Source organism: Citrus clementina, unplaced genomic scaffold, assembly GCF_000493195.1.
Source record: "Citrus clementina cultivar Clemenules unplaced genomic scaffold, Citrus_clementina_v1.0 scaffold_7, whole genome shotgun sequence".
NCBI classification, from domain to species: domain Eukaryota; kingdom Viridiplantae; phylum Streptophyta; class Magnoliopsida; order Sapindales; family Rutaceae; genus Citrus; species Citrus x clementina.
Window position 1 is genome coordinate 13,059,879 of NW_006262075.1, and position 26,387 is coordinate 13,086,265.

At 34.7% G+C, this 26,387-nt stretch overlaps 2 protein-coding genes across 2 annotated transcripts; both read left to right on the forward strand.

The window, feature by feature from the left end:
• The first annotated feature begins 4,505 nt into the window (after nt 1-4,505).
• Nucleotides 4,506-5,366, forward strand: LOC18036860 (putative F-box protein At3g16210). Its single transcript, XM_024181181.1, has one exon. The coding sequence runs from the start codon at nt 4,506-4,508 to the stop codon at nt 5,364-5,366; it is 861 nt and encodes a 286-aa protein (XP_024036949.1).
• Nucleotides 5,367-11,534: 6,168 nt separating this feature from the next.
• On the forward strand, nt 11,535-18,524 carry LOC112096944 (probable inactive leucine-rich repeat receptor kinase XIAO). Its single transcript, XM_024181182.1, has 7 exons — nt 11,535-11,940; nt 12,117-12,272; nt 12,401-12,478; nt 12,836-12,910; nt 13,029-13,103; nt 13,266-15,436; nt 18,240-18,524. Exons 1-7 carry the CDS (start codon nt 11,535-11,537, stop codon nt 18,522-18,524), a joined length of 3,246 nt encoding a protein of 1,081 aa, XP_024036950.1.
• Nucleotides 18,525-26,387: the final 7,863 nt, after the last annotated feature.

Genomic DNA, 26,387 nt, shown 5'->3' on the forward strand with positions numbered 1-26,387 from the left:
GTTAACTAAGTTATAGCATCAGCCCTAATATGAACACAATCAATTTAATGAATATAAGGCATCCTCATCTCACAAAGCAGGATTTAAAGAAATAATTAAATTTTCATAGAAAAAACTGCTTGTAAATCGAAATATAACTTCTAACCTGTTCTGATTCCTACAAATGTGTGCCTTCAATGTGCTCTTATTTGAGGTTTTTGCTTTAAATCCTTAAATATGGATTTGCTCTGCAAATTGATCAGCTGTAATAAACCATCAAAAATTTAATTTCTGACCTGTAACTTATAACTTGTCCAGAAAATAGCTCAGCATTTACAACTTGTGCTTTAGCTATTTATATATGTTTGGGCCTTTGATGGATAAACATCCTTGGTGTTTTTATTACCATCTATAATATTTGGTTAGCAATATTATTAAAGACCGTTGCGAAAGGTGCAGAGCAACGTTTACTAGTGCTATAGATATTAAAATTTATATATAAAATAAATCATATTATGTAAAATATGTAATGAACAAATGAATGGTAACATAAAAGTTTAAGCAAAGTCATATCACTATATCAAGGAGACATGAGCTCATGCCAACCTAAGTTCTATCAATCCTTCGGTCAAGCACGCTGTGTGCCAATATATGACTATGCTATATATTTTATAATATGTAATCTTAACTATTTTCTATTAATGACTTAATAAGTCAAAACTCCATCCCTCAGATTTTTTAAGTCAAGTAGTGGATTTAAAGGATAAATATAAAACTATGGTTTTAAAACAAGTGTACCTGAGATTGTGCTTTGCATTATTTCATTGGTATTTCATCGAACAAATCCCGAGCTTGACTCTGCTTTGCTCCCTTCTTAGAATTATTCTTGAAATATTGTAACACAGGCCCAAAACGAATAAAATATGAAAGAAACAAAAATCCAACTTCATCAATTCTTTGAAGCTTGAAGACATGCCTATCAATTCTCATCATCAATAAGCATTTTTTTTTTTGTTTTAAAACCATTGTTAAAGTTAGCCAAAATACCAATGCTCGGCCTCATCCAGATTATGCTAATTATACTTCTTCCAACACTCATTAACGATTATGAGAATTTGTGCAATGTGGATGACAGCCATTATTTACAGACAACTATATATGCGTAATTTCTAATGTTTTTTCATGCAAAGGTATAATAGACTACGATTAAGAATATTTTCGTGCTCTTAATTAGTTTGATGAGTATATTGAATAAACTGAATCAGAATCTGGATTTTTGTCTTTGGTTCCTAGACAGTGTTCTTTCTAGCGTCACTCCCTTCAATTTCAGTTGCTGCCTTTGCTTTCCAATCCAATTAATCTCACCATCATGAATATTTTTCTGTAGATTCCTGAGCTTGTTCCTTAGAATTTGAGGCGATTCAATTTATTTCTTTTCACGTGAATCCACAAATAAATGAGAGCTTGCTGCGATTCGTGCATGATTAGAGACAAAAGGTTGGCTTTTTGTTGATGCCGAAATGTTGATGAGTTGGTCAGATCTCAGATCCCTGCATCAGCATTAAATTTGTTTGGTGGGAAGCCACTGATTAGTTAGCACCATGAGCAGATTTTCTATGGGCAGATGATCCATGAGCAGACGATCCATGAGTAGATAACCCATTAACAGACAATCCATGAGCAGACAACCCATGAGCAAACGATCCATGAGCCTGTGAGCACAACCAACAGTCAGGAGGCGCCAGAAGTTTTTCCGGCGAGAACCCTCCAACGCTCAAGTCAGCGATTTGGGTCTACTTGGAAAAATCAATACCATAATTCATGTGGCTTAATTATGATTGCTAAGCTTTTAAGTAAATTTGAAGGAAAATAATTGAAAATAATTAATCTTAAAGAAATCTTAAGCGAAAGAGAAATTTCCCAGTGGTAGAGAGAGAGAGAGAGAGAGAAAAGAATAGAATCCTCTTTCCTTCCTCTTCCCAGCATTTTTATAGGAAATTATAGCGGTTTTTATCCTCTCCCCTGCAATTCCCAAGAAAACTACTAATTTTCAGCCCACTAAGAATATGGTCCCTAATATTTCAGAAAAAATATTTTGATTGAGTCGTGCTTCCTGGTAATCTCCTGGTCGAGGTGATGTGCTCGAGGTGACTAATAACATCCTGGTCGAGGTGACGTGCTCGAGATCACCAAATATTATTTTGGTCGAGGTGACCAATAACATTCTGGTCGAGGTGACCACATATTATTCTGGTCGAGGTGACCACATATTATTCTGGTCAAGATGATCTACTCAACCATTTGCTCACTTTTACTTTGAGGAGAGCACAATAATGTATGAGCAAACACATTTATCTTGGTCATCCTATTTCATTCCCTAAACAGGTAATATTCCCTATTTTAAACGATTTTCTGGATTTGTCTACAAACAAGCTTTCAGGTGAATTATCTGCGCCATTCGTCAGTGGTTGCCTTTCACTCATGTTCTTGCACTTGTCATGTAATAACTTTTACGGCAGATCTTTTGCCAATTTTATGAACTTGACGAATTCGCAATGGTGGTGTTTGGACAACAATACTTTTAGTGGGATGATTAAATAATCCGGGTTGTTGAACTTCACCGAATTATTTGTCTTGGACGTATCTAACAATATGCTATCCGGTCATATATATTCCTCGTTGGATCGGTAACTTGCCAAATCTTCAGGCTCCGTCAAAATATCATTTGCAAGGCAACCACCCTCTTGTCGTACTTACCAACGTTAAAGCGCTTCAAATTTTAGATGTCTCTAAAAATAGCCTATCTAGGTACTTGACATCTTCCTTCAATATTTTATCATCGCTGAAGCAGAGTCATTTGCAAAAGAATTTTCTTAATAGTTCAATTCCAAATGCGTTGTTTAAAAGCTCTGAACTAATGACTCTAGATTTGAGGGATAATCAATTTTTTGGTACAATTTCTCATCAAATCAGTAAGTATTCAAATCTGCGTATTCGTCTTTTGAGAGGGAATTATCTATCCCATAACTCATAACGGAGAGCTTTTCTAATATAAAAATGATGAGAGAGCTTGGACTTTTCCCACATAAGATTTAGTGCCCAAGTTCCTCCTCAACTGATTCAACTCAATTATTTTATCTAACTTAAACGTGTCATGCAACAACTTGTCTGGCCCAAACCCAGATCAGGGCAATTTGATACGTTTGATGAAAGCAGTTATAGAGGAGATCTTGATCTTTGTGGTTCATTGATAAAAAAGTAATGCAGCGTTGCATTGATACCAGCAGCAACATCAGCATGTGGTGATAAAGAAGAATATGAATCTGCAATTGATATGGTGGCAGTACATTGAAGTTTTGGTTCATCCTATGTGGCAGTCATATTGGGTTTGCTTGTGATCCTTGGGATAAACACATATTGGAGCAGATAATGGTTTTACTTTTCATTGATGCATATGTATTGAATCCTGTTACTGTTGGCTTTACAAGTATGTACTCTATAGTGATTGTGTAATTAGGCCATTTGCACTGATGTATATTACGGATTGGTTGGTTCTAAAACTATACTCATCTTTTCATTATCTTTCAGGTTGTTTCTCAAATATTATTTTGTTCAATTTTTGTTAGTTAAGAATCGGAGATAGAAAATATAATATATATTTTTTTTAAATGTAGTTCTCCCTGTTTTTTTATTTTTGGGAAAAATGTCTAGCCTGCCAAAAGCATTTAATTTTTCGCTTCCAAAATAGAAAAGACAAGTTACATAGCCAAATGGCCAGTGTTTAGCGGGTTCTCTCACTCTTAAAAGTCTCTTTCTGCCTCACTCGCTCTATCTGTTTGGACTCTCAATCCTAATAACTTAGAGAATTACAATTAAATTATTAAGAGTTTACAATTTATTGGCTTCATCTTCCCTTCCAGAAACACCAAACGAGCTCCAGGTGAATCTCTATCTCGACTGAAAAATTGTTTATTTGCTACTAGGGTTTGATTAAAATCATATATTTAAAAGTCAAATATGAGTTTTTGATGCTTTCATCCCTTGATACTGAGAAACTAGAGTTTTTGGGTTTGGGAAAATGGGAAAAAGTTCAAATGCAACTACTTAGTATATTTATTTACAGTCATGTTATGAATTTTCCAGCAGCTTGCTTTACGCCCAAATTCTTACTTGCTTTACACCATTGTTTTATGTATTCAAAAGGAGAACGGTACTTTTTCCCTGCAGTAGTTGTTGCGTGACACATAAATTTTGCATCAAAAGGGTAATGACGGTGTGGGTAAACGGTAAAATACCAAAAAACTGCGAGGGGAAAGTGTCATTCTCCGTTTCCAACATTAATTCTCCTGCAATGATAAGTATTTTGGCAGCAACTTACGTTGCCAAAAGATATGTCTTATTACACTCATATTTTATTAAAGCAGATATATTAGAAGAAGAAAAAACACAAATTAATTGCAAGGTTTAGAGATCTACCTCAAGAATTGGTGGCTACGATTCTTGCAGTGCTGCCGGTGGACTCACTGATGCAATCCAAATGTGTACAAAATCCATGGTGCTCTCTAATTTCACACCCCAGCTTTGTAACTAAGCAACTCCACAATCAGATACGTAGCAAGAACACTGGTGTTCTTTTCAAGGGCTTGATTGTCACTGGTACTGGCAAAGTAAAAGATTTCTTGTCCTTCCTCTCTTTTGACAAGAAAGCAGGAACATCAGCTGGTCAGGATCATGTTTCTGCTGTTTGGAAGACTGTTGATTTTCCTTTCTTTAGGGAGTTAATGTTTTGTAGTTTCTTGGGTCATTGCCATGGAATAATATTTCTTGCTTTTTGTAACGGTGAACTCCTTTTAGCTAACCTAGCCACCAGAGAAATCAAAGCACTCCCTGAAACCCTTATCCTTCCTTCAGTAGGTTCACGTGGTCTGAAGAAGTTTCCGGCTTGTGTTGGATTTGGTTATGACCTCAAATCCAATGATTACGAAGTTGTAATCATCCATCGTGTTATAGATAATTCCGTTTTTCATAGGGTCAAGGTGTACACCTTGAGTACAAAATCCTGGAGAGAGGTCAACACCATGAACATTTTAGGAACTGACAATTTTGACTTTGTTGGTTTTGGTGGTCTATACATCAATGGAGCTTCTTACTGGTTGGCATATGGTGATTTTTTTAAGGAGCACACAAAATTCATCCTTTCATTTGACATGAGCGATGAGGTCTTCCAAAAGCTATCAATGCCTTGTTATGATGAGGGAGAAGATTTTAGGCTTATGGTGTTCAACGAATCTCTTGCGTACCTTCATAATACCTCGAGTGTCCTTGTTCATTCACAATATGGATACGGGATGAATTTGGTGCCAATGCAACTTGGAAAAAGTTGTTAATGATTGGACCCAATCCAAGACTTCGAAGTCCATTACTATTTTGTAATAATGAGCTTATCATGCACGGCAAGGATGGAATGATGTGCTGCTACAATCTTGATGTTGGGAAAATATGCTCATTAAAAGTATATGTATTTATTTAATTGTAATAAATAATTTTTTTAATTAATAAAATAAATGAGCTATTTTATTCAAATATCTTAATTGCATTAATATTTTGATTAAAGTCCATTTAATCATATTATATGTATTTATGTGATCACTATGTGGATTAACAGAAGACATAAACACAAGTTATCTTATGATTAAATAAATTTAGTTTGCAGTTGATAAATAAAGTTGGGCACTTTATTTAGGTATAGACTGTAATGAATTCATTGAATGATTTGTCTTAATCATATATGAATTTATTGATGTAGTACGACTATATTGAACATGATCAAATATGAGATTTACTTAACCTTGAAATGACTGTTAGACTTATTAAATCTCATAGACATTGATTTTACTGTAATCTTAATTTTGAGTTAGTTCTGATTTCATGATTGTAATTGTTATTCCACTTGAGTTACCAATAGGCACGACACACAATTGTTGTGAAGATTACCCGGTATCTTGGTGGGAGCATTTATGAGTATTGGAGTTATAGATTAACAATAAAGAATTTGTACAACACATCTCTTGATGGGTTTTCGGTACTTAATCATAGAATTCTCTGACCAGAGTGTATCAACATATTTAGTATGTTGAAAATGATCATTAGAGAAAACCAGTAAGTATCAAGGAATAAGATGTAATTAAATTGATTGGACAGTTGAGATATCGATTTAATTAATGATGTGATACAAGGGATTGTGCAATAAAGAAATCAATGTGGTTTGAGACGAATTATTATTCGAGCATACAATTATGGAGGTCAATTCCAATCTTTTAGTGGAGTAGATTTGGAATGAAATAATTGGGTTAGTTTAATTATACGTCTAGTTATTATAGCCACTATTATATGTTCCCAAATTATCCCCGAGTTAGCTCATTTAATTGACTGCGCCACTACTGGATTAATAAGTAAGATAACTAGTTATTTAGGTTAAAAGCCTAAATATATTATTTAGTGGGAGGCTCCATGTAATGTACTTGTGTCTAAGGGGTCTTGTGTTATTTTACAAGATGGGCCCCCATGACAAGAAAGACGTAACATTACTTTTGGTTTATTATTTTTAATTTAAATCAAACTTGATTTAATAGAATTAAATAATATAAAAATGGAGCCTACGGTTTCTGCTAAATAGAGATATAAAAGACTTATTTTTCTCTAAAGAAAAGAGAGCAGCCACTTTATACAGATTAGAAAATAAAATTTTTCTCTCTAATTTTGAGAGAAAAATTTTCTTGTGCTAATTGCTTTAGTAGTGAAAAATGAGCCCACACGTCAAGTGCAGATCAAACCTGAGTCATAACCTGGAAGATTATTGGTATAGTTCGTGATCTAACAAGCGTGGTAGCGACAGTTCATGATCTAACAAGCGTGGTAGTGACGGATCGTGATCTAACAGGAGTAGTAGTGACGGATCGTGATCTGGGAGCCTAAATCACTTCAGCAGAAAAAGCCAAATCGGATTTTCAAGGTACGATTTCTAGATTACAAATTCTTATATATTGTATGAGAGCGATCTTAAAAGGTTTTATAAAAAATTTATAAAACTGTATTTTTCTCTAACACTTGATACCCAAGAGATTAAAGATATTCCTGTTCCGACACGATTAAAGCCATATTATTTGGCAGTTTACCTCAGCAGCCTAGCTTCAGTCAAATGATCAGAAATAAGGCTGGCATATAGGAGATTATTATTTGACAAAGAATGAGACGATGCATCTAATATAGGTTCAACTCCATCTTTAATATGTGTCACAGTGATATTGGGATTGTTTATGATCCTCCAAATTAATTCATATCTGCGAAGGCTATGGTTCTATTCCATTAATGCTTGTATTTATAAATAGGTATTCTATCAGTGATTCGTTAGGCCATAAGCAGTGATGTATTCTACTGGCTTTTCAGCAAAAACTGGTGTGTAAATATTTGTTGATTCAATTTGTTTCTGAAACTATGCTCCACTTTTTAAATATCTTTCAGATTGTTCATCTAAAGTTATGCATTTGTTTTCTTCAATTTTTGTTGGTTGCAAATATAGACTTTGATTAATTGTATATTATGCCAATGTTTTACTGGCTTTACGCTATTGTTTTACTAAATTTTCGATTTTTTTTTTGAATTACTTAATTTTCAAAATTATTTTTTCAGCAAATGACAAGTTTTTTTGGCAAGAATTTATACTGGAAAGATATGTATGCCTCACTTCACTGGTATCCTATTGAAGTAGATGTAGTAGACAAAAAAGCACAAATGATTAATGGCAGGACAGGTGGTCAAGAGACTACTACATTGCTGCCGCGGTCTCTCTGATGCAATCCAAGTGTGTAGCCAAAGACCGTACGTAGTAAATAATATCTATATCTATATATATATATATATAAAGTTGAGACTTGAAGAGGTGATGTGGCATCACTATTTCTCATCTTTATATATTCTCTATTATCTAATAAATAGAGAAATTTTCTCTTAAATTTGGCTTTTCATCTTCTCATAATTAATTTGATTGTTATTATACAATAACAATTATGTAAAAATTTTAATGAGGCATATTCTTTGTAATGAACATCCAATGGGGAGTGTTATGAATTTATTAAAATAAATATAGATATTCATAACATATATCTCTTAGTCTCCTCACTATCTCTCATTAGCAACATTTACCTTCCTTATAACTCTCACTATCTCACAATGAATTATGATCCATAATTTTTCATTAATTTCATAAAGTGATTATGTAACTATAAAAAGAGAGCTCATCTTTTTGTTTTGTACACACACAATTAGAATGAATAAAATAACTCTATAATATATTCTCTCATTTTATTCTTTATTTTGCGTTGCTTCTTTATTTGTATTGCTGGCTAATAGCTTTTTTTGTTTTTTATAAGGCTGCCTCATTTAAAAAAAATTAATTTATATTTTTTATCAGTTTCATCAAGTGTAAAGGAAAAAAAAAGATAATATTAAATTCTTTTTTTAAAGCCGCGTGAAGCGCGGTTCTATTTTCTAGTATATATATAAAGCTAAGACTTGAAGAGGTGATGTGGCATCACCATTTCTCATCTTTGTATATTTTCTATTATCTAATAAATAGAGAAATTTTATTTTAGATTTGGCTTTTCATCTTCTCATAATTAATTTGATTGTTATTATACAATAACAATTATGTAAAGATTTTAATGAAGCATATTCTTTGTAATGAACATCCAAGGGGGAATGTTATGAATTTATTAAAATAAATGTAGATGTTCATAATATATATCTCTTAGTCTCCCCACTATCTCCCATTAGCAACATTTAGCTTCCCTATAACTCCCGCTATCTCACAAGGAATTATGATCCATAATTTTTCATTAATTTCATGGAGTGATTATGTAACTATAAAATGAGAGCTCATCTTTTTGTTTTGTACACACACAATTGGAATGAATAAAATTACTCAATAATATATTCTCTCACTTTATTCTTTATCTTGCGTTGCTTCTTTATTTGTATTGTTGGCTAATAGCTTTTTTTGTTTTTTATAAGGTTGCCTCATCTTTAAAAAAATCAATTCATATTTTTTATCAGTTTCATCAAGTGTAAAGTAAGAAAAAATGATCATACTAAATTCTTTTTTCAAAACCGCGTGAAACGCGGTTCTATTTTCTATATATATATAAAGTTAGGACTTGAGGAAGTGATGTGGCATCACTATTTCTCATATTTGTATATTCTCTATTATCTAATAAATAGAGAAATTTTATTTTAGATTTGACTTTTCATCTTATCATAATTAATTTGATTGTTATTACACAATAATAATTATGTAAAGATTTTAATGAAGCATATTCTTTGTAATGAACATCCAATGGAGAATGTTATAAATTTATTAAAATAAATGTAGATGTTCATAATATATATCTCTTAGTCTCCCCACTATCTCCCATTAGCAACCTTTAACTTTCCTATAACTCCCACTATCTCACAAGGAATTATGATCTATAATTTTTCGTTAATTTTATGGAGTGATTATGTAACTATAAAGGAGAGCTCATCTTTTTGTTTTGTACACATACAATTGGAATGAATAAAATCACTGTATAATATATTCTCTCATTTTATTCTTTATCTTGCGTTGCTTCTTTATTTGTATTGCTGGATAATAGTTTTTTATTTTTATTTTTTATAAGGCTGCCTCATCTAAAAAAAATATCAATTCATATTTTTATCAGTTTCATCAAGTGTAAAGTAAGAAAAAATGATAATACTAAATTCTTTTTTCAAAGCCGCGTGAAGCGCGGTTCTATTTTCTAGTTTGTTATATATATCACAGCCAGATTTATAATAAGAAGGTACAGGTGTTCTTTTCAAGACTTTGGTGGTGGTTAATGTAGTGTAATGATGAGCCCTTATTGATGAGAATCAAAACAAAGGTGAAGATAAAGAATCAAAGAGGGTTAACTATCGACAGTGATTGTTTCAACCTTTGCCAATCAAACCATCCAATGAAAAGAACAATTGCAGTTTTTGTCAATCCATTAAACTTTTAGACCATCGCCCTCATTTTAATGCTTTTATGTGTACGAGGGGAATCCATTTTCCACTTCAGTTTACCAGTGAATTTACGTGGTGCTTTTGAGCCAAAATTACGTGTGATTTTCACCAGTCTGTCTGGTAAATGTCCAGAAACAATTGGTGATTGATCAAATTGGTATTAGTATAAGAAAATTGTCCAGTCTAATTTACTTGCATTGTTACTATATAGTTTGCATATAATGGATTAATGGATCAATAGCTTCATGCTTTGCTAATGTATTGTTCTGGAGAGTAGGAAATAACGATCTTTATGGTAATTGATTTAAGTGATTAGCTGATATGAAACCTAAACTTGAAGTAGTGCTGAGATATTATTAAGAAATCTTAGTGATTACTTACACTTCCCAAAGTTTTAAGTAGTTGGGGGACTCCTTAAAAATAATAATATGGTTGTGTTATTATTTGTATCGTTAGTATTTCTCATTTAATTTAGAAAAATACCGTTTATACACAGCTAGCAAAGTCCAATTTATCCTTAAAAAGTAGCTTTTTGAACTTGAGGAAAAGGAGTATCAAGCTAAAAAAAATGGAGGACAACTTAATTGGATGTTGGCAACTTAACTGCGACCGTGAATTATATTCGATTGATAATAATTTTTTAATATAAATTAGGCTAGTGGACTTTTGACCTTGAAGGCTTGAACATAGATGTCTTATTTCATTTGTCCGTTTTATTTAATTATTATTGGTTAATGTTAGTGGGGTTAGTTGCTTTTGCGAAGATTCTTGAATCTAATGTAAAGTATTGTATTTGCATGATTGTGATCGATTTCTTTTGCTTCATTCACTACTCGTCTTCTCCTGTTCTTTAGTGGTAAACGCGGTTTTGAGTGGTTATGAAAATTATGGCGACATGAGCAATGGAGAAATAAAATTGCGGCCGTTAAAAAATACAAAAGTTAATGGGGACACAATAATTTTATGGGATTCGAAAATATTTCTGCATGCAGCAAATGTTGGCAAGTGAAGTGTGAAGCTAACTTTTCACTTTGCCGAAAGCCATGTGAAACTAATTTGCATCTTGGAATATTTCACATTCCAATTTCTTTGGTAGGTGCTAAAGTTAACTTTAGCATGATATATTGAAGTCAATATTTCAACATTCCTTTCTCTCTTTAGTCTTTAATCTGGTCAAATTTTTTGTTCTCTTACATATATATATAATATATCCCACTTACTTTTCTCAATCCATGCATTGAAAGGGCACGTGAAAATGCACAAAAATGTCATTGTAACCATCGAATCTGCCCCAAAAACTGATCTTATACCAAGGAATTAATTTCTTAACATTTCCATGTGTGTGTGTATATATATATGTTTTGCATACATATATAAGTCGTACAATTTGCTAGAGAAGATATAAGAACCTCAAGAGATCAACAAGTGACAGGTCAATCTTGTGAGTGTTTCTCTTACAAATAATTATTATATTAACAATGAAAAGGTTTCTGATTAAGTTGTCATTGTGGATTGGCCTAGCTTTGATTCCAATACATGGATGCAAAGCCTGCTTGGAAACAGAGAGAACTGCTCTGTTGGAAATCAAGAGCTTCTTTATATCAATCAGTGATTTTGGATATGAAGACCGCATTCTTCCTTCATGGGTTGATCATGATGATGGATTGCCGTCTGATTGTTGTGATGATTGGGAGGGAGTTAAGTGCAACGCCACCACAGGACGGGTGATGGATCTCTCGCTTGGTTTTACGAGGATACATTACCATTTCAACCAGTATGATGGAGCAGTTTCGCTTCTGAATTTGTCGTTGTTTCGTCCTTTTGATGAATTGCAAAGCCTTGACGTATCTTTCAATGACTTTAAAGGCTTCTACGAGAATAAAGGTACTATATAGAGTCGTATTTAGGTGCGGACGTCCACATAAAATTTCGTGCAAACACCCGTTGACAAGTCTTATACAAGGCTGTAAAAAAATCATTTCTTTTATTATATATATGTAAATAATTTGTAATTATTGTGTTCATTGGTGACTAATTAATGCTTACCATTTCCTTTGTAGCTCACCATGGCTTTGGGATTTTGAAGCAACTGAAGGTCTTGAATCTCCGTTATAATTACTTCAACGACAGTATATTACCATATTTGAATAAACTTACTTCTCTTACCACTTTGTATCTTCGACAAAATAGCATTGAAGGTTCCAACCCTAAGGAAGGTAGTTTTTCTCGATATGTGCGTCATGCCAAGCCATGCCATGGAATTTAATCATAATCAATGTTTATCTACTTTTCAAAGTATATATATTTTCTCTTTCAATAGTTACATCTAATTTTCTGTATGCAGGATTAACAAATTTGAGTAACCTGAAAAAGTTGGATCTTATTCACAACAGAATAACGAGTGCTTCCATAACAAGGCTAGGTAAGCAAAGCTACTGCAATAAGAAGCAAACCAACACTATTATACTGATCAAAACCTTCTACAATTATTTTAAAGTAATTTTATTACTATTATTGTCGTTTTTATTGTTATAGCTGATTTGAGATGCTCTATTGGGTGCAGTGTACACAAACATCAAATAAGTTATTATAAAAAATAATTTAATGAAGAGTGGATTCTCATATAAGTGATATTTATTTGACAATCCATCACAGCCCAAACATGCATTACCAATTTCTGACAGCACGTGCACTTGAAATGTCTATATAACCCCAATCTTTTTTTTTTAAAAGTGACTTAATTCTTCTTTGTGTCGGTTCTTTTATTTTTTTAAAGCAGGATTAGCAAATTTGACCAAACTGGAAGTTTTGGATCTAAGTGCAAACGAGATAAGCGAATCCATAACCGGGTTAGGTACGAAATTTAATTTGTATATGTATTGAAAATGATCTGCAATTAAAATTTAAGAAACACCAATCTATTTGATCTTATTTACTTTAATTTTCTCCGATTTATTATATTCTTGTTGCAGAATTAGCGAAATTTAGAAACTTGAAAGCACTGGCTTTAAGTTATAATAAAATAAACGGTTCTCTAGAAAGCCAAGGTAAGATAAATTTCATCATTAAGGTGCCTTTCCTTATTTATTTTTTTGTCTTTTTAAATGTGACTGAATTCACTGTTAATAGGAAATAATTAATTAAAACTGCAATTTTAGTGTTTCTTTGTTAAATTTAAAGCATGTTTCTTGCCCATCTTCACTTTTCAGGAGTATGTGAGTTGAAGAATCTTATTGAGTTGGAACTTAGTGGTAATAATCTTGAAGGTCACCTTCCACCATGTCTAAACTACTTAACCCGTCTCAAGGTTCTTGATATTTCATCCAATAAGTTAAGAGGAAGCTTGCCTTCTGTTATCACCAACTTCACCTCACTTGAATATTTGGATCTTTCTAACAACAACTTTGAAGGCATATTCACCCTCAGTTCATTAGCTAATCATTCAAAGCTTGAGGTCTTGGTACTCTCACCTGGAAACAAAAAGCTGCAAGTGAATACTGAAAACTGCCTCGCTACATTTCAATTGAAGGTCCTCCAGCTACCCAACTGCAATTTAAATGTCATTCCTAGTTTTCTTGTACACCAGTACCACTTAAAATACCTTGATCTCTCACACAATAAGATGGTCGGCAATTTCCCAACTTGGTTGTTACAAAACAACCCAGGATTAGAAATTTTATATTTGGCGAACAACTCATTCACAGGAAATCTCCAACTTCCCCGTGCCAAACACGATTTCCTTCGTCATCTAGATATTTCTAGCAACAATTTCACCAGTATACTTCCAAAGAATATGGGCATTGTCCTTCAAAAATTGACATATTTGGATATGTCAAAAAACATTTTTGAAGGTGATATTCCTTATTCGATAGGTGAGATGAAACAACTACGTTTGTTGTATTTGTCTAGAAATAATCTTTCAGGAGAGTTACCCGCAACACTTCTCACTGGTTGCGTCTCGCTAGAGTCATTGGAGCTATCAAACAACAATTTCCACGGCCAAATTCTTCCCAAGTTTACGAACTTGACTCAATTGAATTGGTTATATTTGGACAACAATCATTTCAGCGGGAAGATTGAAGATGGGCTGTTGAGCTCCTATCCATTAGAGGTCTTAGATATATCCAACAACATGTTATCTGGTCATATTCCATCCTGGATCGGCAACTTCCCAGCACTAGCAGTTTTGATAATGTCCAAAAATCGTTTGGAAGGTAATATTCCTCCCGAACTCAGCAAATTCGGAGGGCCTCTAATTTTAGACGTCTCCGAAAATTGCTTATCTGGGTACATGCCGTCTTCGTTGAATCTTTCATCATTGAAGCACCTTTATCTTCGAAAGAATGGTTTTAACGGGCCAATTCCAAATGCATTGTTTAGGAGCTCCGAATTACTTACTTTGGATTTGACGGATAATCACTTTTCGGGTAGAATTCCTCATCAAATTAATACGCTTCCAAATTTGCGTGTTCTTCTTTTGAGAGGGAATTACCTGCAAGGACCTATTCCTAATCAGTTGTGTGAATTACAAAAATTAGGTATCATGGATCTTTCGCATAACAGATTTAATGGGTCGATACCTTCATGCCTTACTAATGTGTCATTCTGGAGTCTAGGAAAAAATGATTTGTATGGAATCGAACTTAACCTTGAATGGGATTTAGGTGAAGGTGCTGCTGGTACTTATGACAACTCCAATCTTGAATTGTACCTATCTAATGGAGCTCATGGACCGCCAGGTCAACATGTAGAAGTTGAATTCGTAACAAAGAATAGAAATGAATTTTACAATGGTAGTAATCTTGATTACATGAGTGGATTGGATTTGTCATGTAACGAGTTGACCGGAGGAATCCCAATGGAAATTGGAGAACTTCAAAATGTTCGTTCATTGAATCTATCCCATAATTACTTATCGGGATCTATACCAGAGAGCTTTTTCAATTTGAAGATGATAGAGAGCCTAGACCTTTCTTACAACAGATTAAGAGGCCGAGTTTCTCCTAGACTGACTGAGCTCAACTTTTTATCCAACTTTAACGTGTCCTACAATAACTTGTCCGGCCTAGTCCCAGACAAAGGGCAGTTTGCCACGTTTGATGAAAGCAATTATAGAGGTAATATCCATATTTGTGGTCCAATAATTAATAAAAGTTGCAACAGTGCAGAGGAAATACTAGCAACAACATCCAATCATGAAGGGGACGAAGATGAATCCGATATTGATATGGTGTCATTCAATTGGAGTTTCGCTGCATCTTATGTCACATTCATTTTGGGGCTACTTGCTATCCTTTGGATAAACTCATGTTGGCGGAGACTATGGTTCTATTATGTTGATGCATGTATTGATTCATGTTACTATTGGCTTTTCAAACATGTATTTAATCGGTGATCGTGCTAAGCCATATGCAGTGATGTATTATATTAGCTTTTCTTCAAAAACGATTTATAATAAATGTGTGTTAATTCAGTTTGGTTAAAAATTATACTCAACTTTTCAATATCTTTATATGGTTCGCCAAAATTATACATTTCTTTCTTCAGTTTTTGCCAAATTAAAGCCCAAACATAGCCTAAATATAGACTAGTCCAAACAAAGCCTAACATTTAAAAATCAACTTTCATAATCACTAAGGAGACTTGAATTCTCACCTTGAAGTTCCTCCACCTCACTAAGGAGACTTGAATTCTAGTTTGAATTTTGCGTAGTATCAGTGAGAATCAGTTTAATTGTGAATGTCGACTGGGAAGAATCCCACCAGGTAGTATAAATAATTCCTAATTACACATATAATTTTAAGACCAAATTAATTAACCAAATAAAAAGTTTCCTCGCAATGGAAAATTCCTACAGAATTTCTCAGTGTCAATGATTTTGATTATTTTAATTTATAAAAGAAGGAAAAATCGTAATTAATAATGCGCATTCTACATGACCCTTCATTGAGAACCAAAAGGGGAAAAAAAATTATAAAACTGGTTTTGTATTATCAATTTCCCATCGTCAAGAAGTCGATCCTTAAATGATGTGAATTCTTATCGAAAGTGGACCAGGCCAGAAAGTTGGAGTTGACGAAACTATATCCTATCAGCTATCACCAATAATTAAGATATTTCTTTTCAGTTGAGTGGCTACACTTATAAGCCAAATTAAATTATTACAAGTAAATTGTATTGTATTGTATTTGATTGTGATGATATTTTTGTTCAGAAATAATACTTCCTAATTAAATTAATAATCCATCTAATACGAATCTAAATATTTAAATGCATACATCCACTGTAATGTAGCTGCAGATTGGAACAATGAAAATTTTCCTCAATAAGTTCCCAATATCTGTGATTTTAATAGCTTAATTTGATTCGGATGCATGGATACTCAAGAGCTTCATATTACATTCATGTGTTTGTCATTTCAATGTACACCATATGCAATTTACTAAACATGTATGAAAATTTCATTAGTTGTGTGGACTGGAGTGTTATGAATTTAAAACTCAAAGCACCAAAACGGCTGCGTTTTGATTAAATGCTTTTGCTCATAAGTCACGTGCAGTCACGGGTCACTTAACTTAAGGGAAAAACGGCGTTGCTTCTGTCGTTTTGGGCAAACTTAAGTAAAGCACGTGAGATAGCGTGTGAGGAAGGAATCAAAGTCGTTAAGAAGCCATTACCACGTGGCCAAAGGCTGTGCAATCTGGGTTTTCATACACAGGGTAGATAGAGGCTGGTTGTTGAAGCAGTTTGAGCGTGAGTTAGTGAGCTTTCCAGAGAGTTCCAAGAAAGTGAGAAAGAGTCATCTTGTTCCTTGTATCTCTCTCTGTATTATCTCTGTAAAAAATCATCTTGAATCATCAATAAAGTTCTTTTTGTGGCTTCTCCCGTGGATGTAGATTGTGCATTTTATGCACAATCGAACCACGTTAAATCCTGTCTTTGTGTGTGTGTTTTGCTTCTTGATTAGTTAATCTTGTAATCTAAATCTCCATTAACCTAGAGCTAAGGTTTTGTTTACGTCATTGAAGTTTAAGATCAGTTGTTGGTTTAATTGCAACTTGAATAGATCTTGGCAAAGTTCTTAGGCAGTGGTTTATTGCTAGCTAGTAAATTAGGCAATCTAATCACTTCAAGTTGATTATTAATTTTCTAATAATTTAATAAATATCTCAACCATCCAATCAAATTATTTTCAAAGAATCAATGTTAGACTTGAATGGAAGTTAACATTCAGAAGAAGTATATCTCTAAATAGTGAATAACAAGTATATCTCACTCAGAAAAGTATCTAACATAGTAACATATTTTTTGCTGACATTTTGAGATTTTATTTCTCACCATCTGATGAAATTACAATTGTATGTAGTTTCTATCAATCCATTAAACTCCATTGACGACTTTCATGTTTAGTGCTTTTATGTGCAAGAGAGGAATCTTCGGTTTGCTAATGAATTTACCTGGCGCTTTTAAGCCAAAGTTAACAAGCCAATCACCAATCTGTCCTGGTGATTAATGCGGATCTGAACCCGACTATACTCGGGGTTTAAGTGCTGATCCTTTCGGCACTCACTACAATTTCTACTCTTGACCTGTGGTATGGATAAATTATACGAATTTGTGACAAAGAATATAAATGAAGATGCAATGGTAGCAATCTTGACTACATGACTGGACTGGTTTTGTCATGGAACGAATCGACCTGACAAAATCCCGCCATTAGGTGGAACAGAAGAAGATGAATCTGCACTTGGTGTTTGCTGCATTATTTCACATTCATGTTGGAGTTATGGAAATCATATCGGCGTAGAATTTAGTTACTGAAATTCATGTTACTTTTGACTTATGTATTCTACCGGTGATGGTGTGCTAGGCCATATGCACTGATGTATGTTGGTTTTTTTTTTTTTTTTTAATAGTTAATTTCAATTGGGTTCTAAAACCATACTCATCTTTTCATTATCTTTCAGGTTTGTGTTGATTCATACAGGTTATAGTTTTTATTTGTTTTGTTTATCAATATCACATTACAGAGTAGGATGGATATTTGAATTTGACAAAGAATGAGATAATGCCTCTGATATAGTTTCGGCTGCATGTGCCAGATGGGGGATAGTATATAACGAGACAGCTAGCTTTCTTGATTAACTTCATGCTCTAATGCTGTACTGGTTTTGATTCCGAAGATTAAATTTCCATGGCGCGTTTCAGAATTTCGTCCTATTAGTATCTGTAATGCCATTGATCGCATTATTGCTAAGGTTCTTGCAAATCGGCTCAAGGTATTAGACGAGTTGATTTCTAAGAATCAAAATGCCTTTGTCCCTAATAGATTGATAGCTGATAATGTTATTACTGAATATGAGTGTTTACATAAATTGAGATCCCATATGTCTAGAAAATCTGGATTGGTGGCCATGAAATTGGACATCAGTAAGGTGTACAATTGGGTTGAGCGGGGCTTTTTATAGCAGATGTTGCTTCGATTGGGTTTTGCTGAACAATGGGTGAATTTTATATTGGCCTGTGTTTTCACGGCTCAATTTCTTTTATGATTAATGTTCATATTCGGAATTCTATTCAGGCTACACGTGGTCTACATCAAGGCTGTCCACTATCGCCGTACCTCTTCCTTAATTGTGCTAAGGCATTTTCTTGTATGCTTTATGCGGCTGAATTAACGCGGCTTATTTGACGGGTCCGTTTTGCTTCTGATATTTGGGTCTCTCATTTGTTGTTTCCGGACACCCTTCGAGGACTACGCTACGCTGGAGGAGATTTTTTTTCCTTATTTAATGGCTTCCGGTCAATTTAGTTACGAGAAATCTTATATTTCATTCAGTCCATATGTGGCACCTTCTGTTTGGTTGGAGATTAAGAATCTACTTGGGATTACTGAGGTCTCTACTTTTGGTAGGTTCTTGGATTTATCTGCAATGGTCGGGAGGCAGCGGAGGGCTTTTCCCAATGAACTCTAATTTCAGGTGGATAAAAAATTATTGAATTGGCAAATGGCAAGAATGGATGTCCTCTTGTGGGGGTAAAGAGGTTCTGATTAAAGCTGTTGGCCCTGCCTATCTCAACGTACATGGTGAGTGTTTTCCGATTACTTACGAATATTTGTGACGGTTTTTAGAGAAAACTCACATCATTTTGGTAGGGTTCGACTGAATAGAAGCTCCAAATTCATTGGATGGAATGGCGGAGGCTGAGTAAGTCAAAGAAATCAGGTGGATAGATCAGACTTTCGTGATCTGTTTTGCTTTTAACCAATCCATGTTTACTAAGCAGGGGGTGAAGACAATCATTGCATGACGATGTTGTGTTAAGGGTGTTGCGAGCTCGGTATTATTGTAGTAGTAGTTTCCTTGATGCTACCACTGGTGCCTGGTGGTAGTCCTTATGTTTGGGGCAGTATTCTTTAGGCCAGGGAGCTTTTACGGAGGAGCATTAGGTGGCCCGTGGGCTCTGGTGATACAATTAGTGTCTATCATAGTAATCGGATCTCGAGACCTTTTAGTTCTATACCCGTTTCGCAGATTTTGCTGGAGTTGAATGTGACTGTAGATTTTTTTTTTTTTTTTAATAAATTATGGATGGTACCTCTTGGAAAGTTGCTAGTTCACCTAATTCTGCTATTTGGCATTTTGATAAGCATCGGGAGTTCTTCATAGGGTGCAGTCCCTTATCCATAGCACATGCCTTCATAGAACTGTACGATTTTTGCGATCTGAATCAAGCAAGTTTGAATGCTTTGCTTATGTACAAAATCAAAAATATTCTAATTGGACCATTGAATCATTTTTCACTGATAAATCACTGCAAGGGACGAAGATACATGATTTACATAAGAAGGAAACCAATATTTAAAAATGTATCCAGAACAACTGGAAAGTTCATCACTTTGTTATCATGTATAATGACTTGATTCGTACCCTTATATTCGAGTTTTGCTTCCAAAAGTCTCATGAAAGTTTAGTCTAAATTGAAGAGGCAACAATTTAGTATATAATAAAATGAATATAATTTTTTTCATCAAAATTAACATGTGAAAATTTATGAACAAATACTGCGGTATGTAACATCTGAATTCTGATCTGGAAAAAAGTAAAAAGAAATTTGGAACTACTAGAATATTTTTAATTTTTTTTTTCTATTTTGCAACATTCGCTTGAGTGAAAATGGTAATTATTCTATGCATCAATTGTCCATCTTCAAAAATCAAATGCGTGCGTGTTGGGTTATAATTTTATCGAAGAAAGTGGGACCTGATCACATTTATATTCCTATAAGATAAATATTTTATTCACAATCAAACCATAAAAAAAGTTGAGAAATAAAACAAAATTAAAGAAATATGTCAAGTTAACAAAAACAGTAGTTTGGACCGGATAATATGGTAATTTCTCAAAATCAATGATTCTTTTCGATTTTTGTTTTAGGGTAATTTCTGCCCTGCCCCCAATTGTTTGGGCAATTTCCGCTGCACTGCCAAATGTTTTGCTAATTTCTGCCACGCCCCAATTTCCATAATTTGACTTATTTTTATTGGAACTGTTTGAAAGTTATTTAAAAGTCAGAAATTCTCCGTATGTTGAATTGAAAAAGAATTAAATTGACATAAAAGCCCAATCAAACAATTGATTCCTTAATTAAAGGTAGTTACACAATAATCGGGTCAATTAACTTATCAAATAAATTTAATTTATCACCATCAAATAATATTAAAGGCATGAAATTCTAAATTTATCATTTCACTGTTAGAAAAAAATGATCAAATTAATGGATTTGGGTGCTAGGTGCAACATGTCAAAACATTTGGGAGCGTGCCCAAAATTGTCGAAACATCCAAGGGCAGGATAGAAGTAACCTTTTGTTTTAATTAATAAATGAGCAATGAGGGCAAAAGATCGTAATTATTATATCATGCTACATTGATGCACCCTTCATCGACAGCCAAAAAACATAACAATACTAGAAAATAAGTTTTGGTTTTACATCAATTTTCCATAGTCAGAAAGTTAGACTTGACAAAATTACACCCCTATCACCAATTAAGATATTTCTTTTCAGTTGAGTGTTTGCAATTATAAGCCATTGAAATTTTTGTAAGTCTATAATGGATGTGATGATATTCATGATTTCGAGTTTAACCGCATCGAGAAAAAAAAAATAGACAACCATGGCTTTACTTTGAAAGTCAAAGTCAACTTCTGTTTTTCCACGGAGTATTAATGAAGCGTTTTTTCTCATTGGTCCAACTTCTCAATATAATGTAGTTTCAAGCTTCGAAGACTTCATTCAGGACAGACTTCAAGATGGCGTGTATTGAAAACATTTTCTCCTTAACAAACTTAAATGCAAAATTAAGACTTTTTAACTACTTTATACCCCTAAATATATCACCACTTAAGATACTTCATTTTCGTTGGGTTTAGTGGTTGGTAATCCTAATCCAATCAAGTTGCAATGTCTGTGATAAATGTTTAGTATAAATATTGAATTTTCCTTACGGTACATTGAATCTTAACCAAATTAAAAATTGCTTTGCAATGGAGAGTGCTTCCTTTATTAAGTTGTTAGTAATGTTAATGATTTGGATTATTGTTTTGAATGAAATGCATGGATCCAAAGCATGCTTGGAAACAAAGAGGACTGCTCTGTCAGAAATCAAGGGCTTCTTCATATCAATAAGCGATTTTGGATATGATGACGATATCAGCGATATTGGATATGAGGACGAAATTCTTTCTTCATGGGTTGGTGGTGGAATTGTTGAAAAATAAGAAAACCACGTAATTCTTGTGTTCTTTATTTTTATGTGATTATTCGATACGCTTGTTTTCGCATTCTGCGCACAACAAGTGGTATCAGAGCCGACGGTTCGTACTTGGGGGGATACAGTATTGTTCCCTTATACAGTACTGTTCACGAATACGGTGGAGATGGCCATTTGTACTTGGGAGACAGTCTATTGTAAGTAGTGTGTATTTTTGCATGTCTAGGAAAGTTCTATCAACAAGGCGATAAGAGTCTAAGGATTCTGGTTTTTAATTGGGACAAAGTTCCTGTCCAGTCTTCTGGGAACTTGACCGGTAGACTTGAACCTTATTCCTACATGACCCGATCAATTCGATCAGGCACTCGCCATCTATTTTCATTGTTCAACTCTTTGACAACATGAAAAAACCAAAAGCTCTGCCCTCCCTCTCTATCTATACAAGGGATGGAAGGGCGGAGACCTTTAGTGTCCCCTCCAGTCAAGAAGTGGGGCCTCACAATCACTAGCCAATATGTTTTTTCTCACATGCCTTTCTTCGTTCATGGTTCGATATTCTGGTGTCCTAGGCGTAGAGGAACCACACCAATCCATCCCGAACTTGGTGGTTAAACTCTACTGCGGTGATGATACTCTAGGGGAGGTCCGACCCGTCCAGTGACCTTGGCACTGGACGTTCCCAAAATTGGTACTATCAGGTCAGGTGAATTCAATAATTGACGCTTGTTAGCATTCCAGCCTTCTTTCTCATTTCAGGACCTATTCGAAAGAGAATCCAGTACTTCTTCTTCTTGGTCGTGAATATCTGAATAGGGCGAACCGCCCCTCCTGGTGCATTTATTCACGCGAAATTAGCATCATAGAGGCTGCTTTTCAAGTGGAAATAGTTCGTTGAGAAAATGGTAGAAGGTGAAACTTTCAGAATTAGGGAGAGATCTATCGAGACTATTTCAGGAGACACTTCAGGTGGGAGTCGAGATTTGTCAAATTGCTATTCAACACCTGTTATAGGAGGCCAGAAGATCGATGTTAAAAAGTTTGATGGGAAAATCAACTTTGGCATGTGGAGGCGCGAAGTTATGGATGCCCTTATTCAAATCGATCTCGATGTTGTTCTGAAAAACAAAAGACACTTGTATGATGAAGAAATTTGGGATCGTATGAATGAAAAAGCATGTGGTCAGATAAGATCTTGTTTGAGCAAGGATGTGAAATACTTGGTGAAAGATGAGGAGTGTGCGATGACTTTGTGGCGTACATTGGAGGAGAAGTACCTGCTAAAAAGTCCTGAAAATCGTCTTCATACAATGAGGCAAGTATATGGCTTTCGAATGAAGCATGGGGTGTCAATGCACGATCATGTTTCAAGATTTAAAAAGTTACCTACTGATTTGAAGAATCTTGATGAAGATATTAAGGATGAAGTCAAGACTATGATTTTTTTACACTCACTACCAGAGGAATATAGTCATTTTATGACTACCTTGATATATGGGAAGAGTGTGATTGTCTTCAAAGATGTTTGCACAACATTGACTAACTTGGAGATTCAGAATAATGATAAAAATTTTGAACGAGCATCGTTTGAAGCTTTGGTGAGTAGAGATTGGGCGATGGAGAAAAAGAAAAAGCGTGGTGGAAAGAATTCTCGATCCAAATCGAGAAGCAGAAATATAACTTGAGATGAGTGTGCCTTTTGTCATGAAAAGGGTCATTGGAGGAAAGATTGTCTAAAGGCTCAAAAGAGAGATGGGAAGAAATCAACAACAACAAACATGGCACGGAAAGATGAAGATTCTGATTATTCACTAAGTATTACTCCTGCAACATACGTGGCTAGTTCGAGCGAGTGGATACTTGATACTGGAGCAACCTATCATTTGTGTCCTATTAAGGAATGGTTTACGGATTTTCGTAATCTGAAATTCGATGCAGTTGTAATGGGGAATGATCAACTTTGTCGCACAATGGGGATAGGAACAATTCGACTCAAAATGTGTGATGGAATAATCAGAGAACTCAAAGAGGTTAGATTTGTTCCAGCTTTAAAGAAAAAATTAATTTCTGTTAGTGCTTTGGAAGCTAAAGGTTACAAGGTTACCATTGAAGATGGCACAATAAAGTTTACACATAGGGCTATGGTGATTCTGCAAGGGGTTCGGCATCACAATCTGCACTATTTAAAGGGAGGTACAACTGATGAAGCAAATATTGTTGAGGCGCACAATAACACCACCAAGCTATGACATGTACGACTGGGACATGTTGGCGAGAAGTCTTTGCAAACTCTGATGAGGCACGGACTCTTAAAAAGTACCAAAACCTGTAAATTAAATTTCTGTGAGCATTGTGTAGTAGGCAAGAAAATAAGGGTCAAGTTTAGTACAGCTAATCACGATACTCGTGAGATCCTTGAATATGTTCATAGTGATGTACGGGAACCAACAAAGACTACATTAATTAGTGGAAGCCATTATTTTGTTACATTTGTCGATGATTTCTCGAGACGTGTATAAGTGTACACCATGCGAGCAAAGGATGAGGTTCTAGAGATTTTCGTGAAATTGAAGAAATTAGTGGAGACTGAAACTGGTAGAAAGATCAAAGTATTACGATCTGATAATGGGGGTGAATATACTTCTGATCCATTCTTGCAAGTATGCCAGAACGAGGGTATTAAAAGACATTTCACGGTGAGACATACTTTGCAACAGAATGGTGTGACTAAACATATGAATCGTACTTTATTGGAGAATGTATGGTGTATGTTATCTAATGTTGGTTTAGATAAAAAGTTTTGGGCTGAAGCTATGAGCTACGCAAGTCACTTTGTAAACCGATTGCCTTATGCTGCAATTGGAGGTAAAACTCCTATGGAAATGTGGTCTGGAAAGCATGCACAAGACTATGATTCCCTTCGTATATTCGGGTGTCCAGCTTATTATCATGTCAAAGATGGTAAACTGGATCCTCGTGCTAGAAAAGTTATCTTTGTGGGATTCAAAGGTAGAGTAAAGGGCTTCAAGCTTTGGGATCTCGAAGACAAAAAATTTGTGTGTAGCAGAGATGTCACATTTGATGAAGTTTCAATGATGAAAGCTTTAAGTTCTCAGCAGATGGAGAACAAGACCAAAGAGGTATTGCAACGGGTGGAGTTTGATGCAACTCCATATGCACCAGTTAGTTCTACATCAGAGAATGATTCAACTATAGAGGTGACACCTAGAGTTGAAGAAGAGGTTGTTTTTTCTTATGTCCCACAAAATGAAGAAACAATTGATGATGTAGATAATGATGATTTTATAGCAACAAAGAGGCCAAGAAGGGAGATAAAGAAACCTGGATAGCTTACTAAAGACATGGTGGTAGTCTATGCACTTCCAGTTATTGATGATGACATCTCCAACACTTTCGGTGAAGCATTATGCAACAGTGAAAGTGATCAGTGGAAGTTAGCCATGGAGGAAGAGATGAAATCTCTCCATCAAAACCAGACTTGGAAATTTGTAAAGTTACCAAAGGGGAAAAGGGCTATTGGTAATAAATGGGTCTACACCAAGAAGCAATGATCTCCGAATCAATCAACTCCTCGATACAAGGCAAGGCTTGTGGCAAAAGGTTTTGCTCAGAAGGAAGGTATTAACTACAATGAAGTTTTCCCTCCCGTTGTAAAATATACTTCCATTCGTATCCTACTTGCTTTAGTTACAGAATATGAGTTAGAGTTGGCTCCATTGGATGTGACGACATTCTTACATGGAGATTTGGAGGAGGAAATATATATAACTCAGCCTTGTGGTTTCAAAGTTGCTGGAAAGGAGAATCATGTGTGTAGGTTGATTAAATCTTTGTACGGACTGAAGCAATCACCAAGGCAGTGGTACAAAAGATTTGATCAATTTATACAAGGGCAGAAATTCACCAGAAGTGAACACGATCATTGTGTTTACTTTAGAAGACTACTAAATGGAGCTTTCATTTATTTGTTACTCTATGGTGATGATATGCTTATAGCTTTGAAGAATAAAGATGAGATCGAAATATTAAAAAAGCAGCTGGCTTCTGAGTTCGAGATAAAAGACTTAGGTGATGCACATAGAATACTTGGGATGGAGATTCGTAGAGACAAGAAGAATGAGAGTGTATGGTTGACTCAAAAGTCTTATTTGAAGAAAGTGCTAAAAAGATTCGGTATGGATGACAAAACTAAACCGGTATGTATACCTCTAGCTCCTCATTTCAAATTAAGTTATTCTTCATGTCATACATCTCAAGAAGAGCGTGATTATATGGCTCGTGTTCCATATACTAGTGCTGTGGGTAGTCTTATGTATGCTATGGTATGCACAAGGCCCAATATATTTCAAGCAGTGAGCATGGTTAGTAGATACATGAACAATCCGGGTAAAAATCACTAGCTTGCGGTAAAGTGAATTCTCCGATATCTGTATGGGACAGTTGATGTTGGGTTATTGTTCAATAAGGATTGTGGTCAACAATGTGTTGGGTATTGTGATTCTGATTTCGCTGGAGACCTAGATAAGTGAAGATCAAC

Coding starts and splice junctions, on each gene's coding strand:
- LOC18036860 (XM_024181181.1), top strand. CDS start 4,506: ATGCAATCCAAATGTGTACAAAATCCATGGTGCTCTCTAATTTCACAC.
- LOC112096944 (XM_024181182.1), top strand. CDS start 11,535: ATGAAAAGGTTTCTGATTAAGTTGTCATTGTGGATTGGCCTAGCTTTG. Junction 12,273..12,400: donor AGGTTCCAACCCTAAGGAAG/GTAGTTTTTCTC, acceptor TTCTGTATGCAG/GATTAACAAATTTGAGTAAC. Junction 12,479..12,835: donor TGCTTCCATAACAAGGCTAG/GTAAGCAAAGCT, acceptor TTTTTAAAGCAG/GATTAGCAAATTTGACCAAA.